Source organism: Morone saxatilis, unplaced genomic scaffold (assembly GCF_004916995.1).
Source record: "Morone saxatilis isolate NCDOM2014 unplaced genomic scaffold, NCSU_SB_2.0 Contig11, whole genome shotgun sequence".
NCBI lineage: Eukaryota > Metazoa > Chordata > Actinopteri > Moronidae > Morone > Morone saxatilis.
The window spans coordinates 11,716,917-11,725,328 of record NW_023339663.1 but is presented as its reverse complement, the minus strand read 5'-3'; the positions used below and the strand labels follow the sequence as shown (position 1 = coordinate 11,725,328).

Genomic DNA, 8,412 nt, shown 5'->3' with positions numbered 1-8,412 from the left:
GAGTTCAGAGTATGTACCTAATGTATATTTGTAATATTATTGCATAGTACAGTGCTGTATGTGGCCTTTTAATCACAATATTTACTTGCGAATAAAGTATTAAAGAGAATCTAGAAATATGATCCCTGGTTATTCTTCCAGTGGTCTGTTTAGCTACAGGTAACTGTTGCTTTTTTCCTTGTCAGGGCGGATAACTGGCTTGTTGACACTGGATCAGAGCCATCTCAACATAATGGCCTGTCTCTATTTGGCAAGGTCAGTGTACTCACAGGGTGGGGTATATTATCCTTTATAATCTGTAATAAGTTACAGATTAGTGTGTTAAATGTATACTTTTGTCCTGGTTTATTCGCTATGTGTTCACTTAACTTCACTTTATTACAGACATGACCAAACATTACTTCAAGGTGTGTAAAAATGAAAATGTCTCACAATTGAAATGATGCCTTTTTCTAGTACAAATGTATCTTAGCTCAAAATATTGACATAGTCCTCCTAAAGTATGAATATTAGAAAGTGACGTAAGAAACACCTACGATGTAAATACAATTGACAATGTAATATTTTCTTTTTCATACTGTGTGCGTATAAAGGTATTCAGTTCATGTTTTATTGTCCGATTGAATCAGACAGAAAAAATACTCTTTAGTGTCAAAATGCTTAAACAATACAGATTGTTATTACATGAAAGAGGACAGTGACAATAGAAATGAAAGAATTTAAAGATAAGCAATGTATAGAATAAAACAATCATAGTGCTTTCCTTACAACAGCAACTAATTGTGGAAATGAATCGTCTGGGGATGCTGATCGACTTGGCTCATGTGACTGTTAAAGTGATGAACCAGGTGCTGGACATGTCTAAAGCTCCAGTCATCTTCAGCCACTCCTCTGCCTACAGCGTCTGTCCACACAAGAGGAACGTCCCCGATGATGTTCTCAAGAGAGTGGTGAGTGTGTGTGTGTATGGTTGGGGTACATGGTGCAAAAGGGAAAGATGTCGCTGGGCAATGACCAGGCCGAAGATTAAAGTTATACGGGACAGTTGTGGAAGAAGTATAAAGATCCTTTACTTCAGTAAAAGTACTAATACGTTAATGTAAAATTACAAATCCGCTTACATAATTTTGCTTCAGTAAAAATATAAAATGATCATCATCAAAATGTACTTAAGGTATCAAAAGAAAATTGCCCCCTGTGAGTGATGTATTATTATATATTACATAAGATATTGTTAATACGAATGTCTAAGTCGCATTTCACTGTTGTAGCTGGTTTGTTTTATTCTAGTGGTTCCCAGCCTAGAGTTTGGGCCCCTCAACGGGTCGCAAGATGAATTTAGATTTAGATGAGAAGATTTGTGATATTATTAATGAGAGAGGAAAGAAGAAAAAACAAAGTTCTGCTCGACAAATATGTATTCTTTTCTCTTATCCTTGTTTTTTTTTTTGTGAAATATTAGATAATTTGGTTAAAAACATTTAAATCAAACAATCTGAGAAGTTTAGTTAATGTAAATGTCTCTTTGGTGGAACTGCAAACAACTCATTGACATCTGGAACAAGTAGACACTGCTTTGTTGGGAATGTTGGGGGGAAAATGTGTGTAATTTACAATATGAATATGTTACATACAAAAAGTACAGTATTTCCCTCTGAAATATAGTGGAGTGGAAGAATGAAAATAACTCAAACCGGTACTTTACTACAGTACTACTAAATGTCACTGAGCAAATGCTACCACTGATATCAGGAGTAATGTGGAAAGCAGAAGAATAAAGTGTCAGAAGACAATCAATGGCCTGACTGCAGTAAAATGACCAGCTGACTTTGATAACACATCCAGCCTTTACTGCTTGTTATCTCAGAAAACACACCCCTTTAAATGGTCTTTTTATCATACCATAGGGTAGAAAGTGGTAAATCAGCACCTTGTGTCCAGTTCATCTGATGAATGCATAATGGTAGTTTCCCAGTTACAGGCATAAAACAGTCAAACAACAGGGTTATTGCGCAGCACTGTAAAATAACAAACCGATAAAAAAGCAAGAGGTCATTACCCTTGTGTGCTTTTTTATTATTGTGAGTTTGAATGCATCTCTTGCCCAGGTCCTGTCTTCCCCTGTTCCTGGCCACTACAGAGTGTCTGCTGTCTAACAAAGAGTAGTGTAGTAGTGTCTTGTTCCATACTATATGTCTTAAGTCAGTAAGTGTTTCACAATCATGTAACATCCTGTCTGTCTCCAGAATCAAACGAGAGGAATTGTCATGGTGAACTTCTACAATGACTATGTGACCTGCAGCAAGACCGCTAAGCTCTCAGATGTTGCTGGTAAAAGACTGTTGTGACCTTGACTTCCCTAGACTTGGTTAAATATTAACAATTAATAAAAAAATGTTTCTGTGTCCATCCACTTTGTTCTCATGGTTACTGCTTTCACCATAGATCACTTTGACCATATAAAGAAAGTGGCCGGGGCGGGCATTATTGGTTTTGGTGGAGATTACGACGGTGTGACAAGGTGAGTATAAAACATTCAAACGTTGATTTAAACATTAGCTTTTGGAATGGTGGGCTTAAACAGTAAAAGACAAAAAAATTGTTAGTTAATCGTGAGTAAAATTTCTCAGACTACCAGAGGGTCTGGAGGATGTGTCCAAGGTGCCCAAAGTGGTGGCTGAACTGCTGAGGAGAGGATGGACTGATGAGGAGGTCAAAGCTGCTCTGGGAAACAACTTGCTCCGTGTCCTAAGAGAGGCTGAGACGGTGAGGAATAGACACACCTAACCTTAAGCCCAATGTGTGTTTCTGATATCACTTCCAGCACCATGCAAAAACATCTGATATGCTTTAAAAGTTACATATCCGTGCAGCACTGCAAACTTTATTTCTGGACTTTGTCTTCAAAGGGGGAACTCCGCAGAGTTTATACACCCAGATCAGTTTACTAACGGAAGAAAATCCATTATTATTCCTTGTATACATCCTATACTAAGTGGCTACAGCAATGTAAAGTAGAAGCAAAATGTCATAAAATAGATTAGTCAAAAGCAGTCAGATAAATTCTATATACAGAACTGCATTCAAATGATTGGAGTCATGAAAGTAAACATGTTCTTTGGCAGCTGGTGAGTGTCACAATGCCTTTCTGGCTGCTGCCTGACAGTCTTTATCTTTGTGCGTCAGGTCCGTGACAGCCTGAATGGCAAAAATCCAGATGATGTTCCTATTCCATCTGATGAGGTGAAGAACACATGTAGGACGAGCTACGGTTACCGCAATGCTGGACCCGCACATTCACTCAGCACACTGGCCCTTCTGCTCACACTGGCTCTACAGGCTCTTATTGCATTAACGCCTTCATAGGCCGCTTGCCAATGCATCTGAGTGTATGTGCTTCATGAGTTTGTCCATGAATTCAAATAAAATCTAAAAATAGTTGTTAATAGTTTTACTGTTTAACAGCTTGTTTCTTGTCTGATTTTAATGTTTTTTTGCAGGTTAAATGACCAATAACCAGTGACGTAACAAAGATTACAAAGAGGTATGTGACATACCGACAACGTCACACAAATGTAATCTGAATGCACGTACACAAAAATATTTTCACAGGAAGCAGTAAAGTATATGTCCAAGAGAAGTGCTCCATCTAGTGTTCTGAGAGGATAACGCATCATAGATCCAAGACATCCCTGTGGCTTCTTTTCACCAATTTAGCATGTTTTTACTTTGGGGTCGATTTAGTTCTGTGAAGTGATGGCATAATTAAGATAAAAACAAGTCAATACCTTTTAGTTACAACACTTTTCATCTGACAAGGACACGGATAGGCAAACATTAAATGGAAAGAGATTCAACATAATAAAATGGTAACATGAGTTTCTTTGACTAACTGTAGGACCTTCAATCAATACAAAAGAACCTTTGTTGGCTCACTGAGGGTGAAATTATAAACTGACTATTACACAATGGCAGCTCCTGAAGGCCAATCAAATAGTGTGTTTGTCTCCTATTACATACACGGCAACCTTGAAGAGTTTAACATCCTTTTCAGTAACAACGTGACAGAATGTCCTCACTATTTAACTTTAAAGTCCCCCTCCACTCATAAATATGTTTCTAGTCCCTACAGTTGAATGTTTGAGATCAGAATAATGCATGTGCAGAGTTTCACATTCGTCTGCTGAAATTGGTGTTAAAAGTGTCTCTGTTATGTTTTAATAAAAGTCTGGAGGGGTTCTTTAAATATTAAATATAAAAAGAGGACTGACTCATATCAGGCAGTAACTGTGAAAATATATAATGCCCTTCAGTTAAGATTGGTGATGTTAAATTCTGAGGCTTTATAACCATTCAATTTTACTACTTTTCTATCTTTACTTACTTTTTGTCTGTCAGCTACAGTGATTAGTACATTTGCAAATTCATCAGCTACTTTCAGTGTCTGAAGAGAAGAGTTGTGTTAAAATAGCACCTTTAAATAATAAATTATAACCTAACAAATTAGTCGTTCGTGTTATTTTCCCACAAAAATCACATCCCAATATTTGACCAAATACTTCTCAGTGAAATATTTGGATTAACAAGGTTCGGTAATTGCACAAGGAAAGAAGGAGGAATATCCGTCATCATATTCAATGATCAGTGCATCATTTAGCGCCCTCTTGTGTGCTTCACAAGTATAACAAAAGACTCTAAAACAACAGTGTGAACTAGTGTTGTTTGTCCCAGTGCTCGTCGGGATCCTCTCAGTACTGCTAGTGAATCGGACAGACTTAATGAAAAATGCACGAGTTACTAATAAATGGACAAAGGGTTGCTGCTCACATGATAGACAGCGGCCGCACAGTTGAGCGAGCTTCTCTAGTGAAACTTAGTTAGAATCCCTTGACACAGACAAGCAGTGTGGCCTCAGCTGCAATGGCCAACACAATCAACAGTGTAATAATTGTTTTTTTAGCTCTCACAAAGGCTTGGATGACAAAAAACTTAACTGTTTTTCAGTGCAGAACTCTAAATGTACATTAGAAAATGTCACCACAATATAACGGCTTCTAGTGCAAATTATAAGAAGACAATGATCTACTGTTGAAAAGTTATAGACTTGGAGCCATCGCTCTAAAGTGCACTCAACCTCTTCAGTTGAGTTATGGCCAGACAATAATTAAATGAAGGATGGTGGTAGACTGTCTGTAGAGGTATGTGTAGAAGAAGGAGGAGGGATAATCCAAGTCTGTACAGAGGAGGATGAGGTTAACTCTGTTAATAGAGTTAAGGTACAGCTTCTCTCAGTTTCTCATCCTCCTCTCCTTGTGTTTCATTGTCTGACAGCAGAGGTGGATGACCTGGTACCGCAATCCTATAAGGCAAATTATCTTTAGTCAACATCCTTCTGGTGGCAGAGACCAAGCGGGAATAGTTGTCAGGGTTGTACTCCGACAAAGGGGGCCGGGTGCACAGTAATGGCAGGTTGTCCCTGTCGGGCCGTGACAGAAAGAGAGGAGGCCTGCGCTGGCTCTCGCCCTCCTTCAGGGAGTCTGGGAGAGGCTTGCGTTTGCTTTCAGGTAGGAGCATTATGCAGAGAACGGAGAGAACGGCGAAGGAGGCGAAGATGACGTGGTGGAGGAAATAGCCGCCGTTATTCTGGAGCTCCATCAGGGAGGAGGCGGCCATGCCAACACTGCCTGCTGCCAGCACCAGGCCAAGGCAACCACCACTGAGGCAGGGAAGAGGAACAGGAACAAAAATCATTAGGGTTTTATTTTTTATTTTTAAAAAGGCTAAATAATTCACTAAAACATCTGGGCACTGTAGTTTTAAGCAACCTTAGTCAAACAAGGGTACCTCACACAATTGTAGGAGAATATTTTTAGCAGTGAACTAATACACACAAAGTAAATTATATCAGGTTTTAGCTACACAGGCAAGTTCTCAGTAGGATTAACTTGTTCATTTTGGTCTTTTTATGGGATTTGTTGACAATAAGAAAAGCATATTGACATCCTTGTCACACTTACCGAACCACGGTCGGCATCACCTCACAGGCAAAGAACACACTGAGCATGGCGAGAGCCTGAGAGAACAACAGACCCACAACGGAGAGCACCAACACCAGGCCTCCATGCAGGTCTGACACAGAAAGGGACAACTTATTCATTTTCTGCAGCACCATTTAAAGCAGAGACAATCAACATTTTCTGACCTAGGGACCCACAACTGGCATGATCCCAACCTTTAAAGCTGTCAGGTGAATATCAATATGGCATAAGCATTTTATTTGTATAGCCCCATGTTGACCTGGAGGATGAGAATATAATCTACAGTGTTTCCTTCATATCTAAGCCTGCAGAAATGATCTGTTCTAGTTAACGGGTTCATAAACAGCCAACAGTCAACATCTGTTACAGAGTCTTCAAAGAATTAAATAAAAATATCCAAAATATCCAATTTTTTATTCTACTATAAAATATGTTAAATTCATTGAAGTTCCTCAGTACAAACACAGACTGATCTGATGGCCGCGCTGCCTTTCATTTTCCCCAACCAGATTTATCGTGCTGGTCCGGGGGTTTAAACCATTGAACTCGCTTCTGTAACCTTTAGGCCACCACTACTTACTTCAAGGAACAAAGTAATGTCAGTGGTCCCAATGATGTCTCATTAAGTTTAAACAGTTGTCATCAGAAAATATTACAAGTTACTAAATTTATGGCACAAATAATTTACTATTGTTACTGCCACTTCCCAATTAACATGTTAGACAATAGAAAATGTATGTCACCTATATGTCTTCATTATATATAGTTATTGTCTTGATCTTCTGAACCCTTTAAAGAAGTTGTAATTGCTTGTTTGGAGGTTCATCCAGGATCAATTTTGAAGCACAAATGTTATTAAAGTAAAATAATGTTGTAAAGAAAAGATGTGGATCTAACGTACACTGAGTGAGAGCCAGCAGCAGCAGCGATGACAGTCCAGTGATAATGGCAGAGAGCAGAAGCATACCACGCCGACCAAAGTGATTGACAGACAAGCAGATGAAGATGCAGGCCAGTGCTCCGGTAATAACTCGGAGGAAGTAGCTGAAGTAGAAGTTGGTGGAATAACTGTGCAGGTTTCTGGTAAAACAGTACTGGATGCCCGTTCCAATGAATCTGGTGGATAGATGAGTTATACAATACTTAATACACTTAATGCTCCTCCCTTTTATCATGACATGGACATTTCATGGGTGAAATCAGTTTAGTACAATCACCAAATATGAGAATAAGAATAAGAATAAGAACTCACAGCGTGAAGCTGAGGATGAGGCAGTTTTTCCAGATAACACGAGTCCAACGCAGCTCCAGAACTGAAAAGTACTGCGGCCGACAGTCTTCTCCGTATGCTGAATCTATCTCTGTAACAGAAACAGAGAATGAAAAATACCCGTAAAGAATTCAACATAACCCTAAAGATCACCCAAAGTGAGGCATAATTCAGCAGGGTTTAACAATAGGGTTCCTTTGTAACACAAGTTTTTCTCTTGTATAATACAGAATTCAAAAAGACAGAAAACTCACTCTTCAACTTTAAAGAAACATGCATTCAGCAGAACTAATGTGCCCATATGTCATTTTAGGCTGCTTACATTAGTTCTGCATTCAGGTCAAACAGACGAGCAGAAATGTTATGTCCATAACAGATTGATTTAATTCATTGCCAAACATGGAATGTTTAGAAGGTTATTCCAGGTAAAAACCAAAGGCAGTGGTTTGCTGGAGGAAAACATGTCGAGCAAACTTAAAGGTGAATGATTAAAATCAGCAACTATTTTGATAATTGATTTATCATTTGAAAATGTACTGGTTCTAGCGTTTCAGTTGTTAGGATTTTCTGCTTTTGTGTTTTCTGACATGGTAAACTAAATGGCTTAGGGATTTGGACTGTTGCACAAAACATCAAATCTGAAGACACAGTGTGGCTTTAGGAAATATTTGCAATGGGAAAGAGGGGTTAGGGGTTCCCACATAAATCCCAATTAGGGCTGCAACTGCAACAGAGTGCTCTGATGATAGCAAGGATGTCAACATTTAGGTTGAAAAAATGTATTTTGACGAAACCACATGGAAAGTACAAGATGGATTTTGACGTTGTGAGAAAAGAGAAAGAGGTATTGCATTCATGAGAGCTTTGTGTCTAAAACAGTTTGAAATGTATTTTTCCTGTGCACTCATGAGACATCCTGTTCATTCTCTCGGTAATGTTATATCAAGATAATGTCTGTTTTGTTGCTTGTTTCCCCAATATTTTTATTCTTTATTACAATTAAATAGGTTTATGTGAGACTAGATGGAGGGGGGCTGACGGGTTTTAAACTTTTCTTATGGAAGAAAAACTTTGACACCAGTTTGTGTCTGTGTTTGTGTGTGT

At 38.6% G+C, this 8,412-nt stretch overlaps 2 protein-coding genes across 2 annotated transcripts in view; one reads left to right on the top strand and one right to left on the bottom strand.

The window, feature by feature from the left end:
* The window catches only part of dpep1 (dipeptidase 1), a 6,191-nt gene extending 2,794 nt beyond the window's left edge, over positions 1–3,397 (top strand). The window contains exons 5-10 of the mRNA XM_035682433.1: positions 186–255; positions 774–950; positions 2,247–2,331; positions 2,446–2,521; positions 2,631–2,766; positions 3,187–3,397. Of these exons, the coding sequence (XP_035538326.1) occupies positions 186–255; positions 774–950; positions 2,247–2,331; positions 2,446–2,521; positions 2,631–2,766; positions 3,187–3,366 (724 nt within the window). The 3' untranslated portion in view covers positions 3,367–3,397. The remainder of the gene's footprint in view (positions 1–185; positions 256–773; positions 951–2,246; positions 2,332–2,445; positions 2,522–2,630; positions 2,767–3,186) is intronic.
* slc22a31 (solute carrier family 22 member 31) overlaps positions 564–8,412 on the bottom strand; it is a 17,285-nt gene continuing 9,436 nt past the window's right edge. Inside the window, 4 exon segments of the mRNA XM_035682432.1 lie at positions 564–5,716; positions 6,018–6,129; positions 6,940–7,154; positions 7,291–7,399. Coding sequence (XP_035538325.1) covers positions 5,272–5,716; positions 6,018–6,129; positions 6,940–7,154; positions 7,291–7,399 — 881 coding nt within the window. The 3' untranslated portion in view covers positions 564–5,271.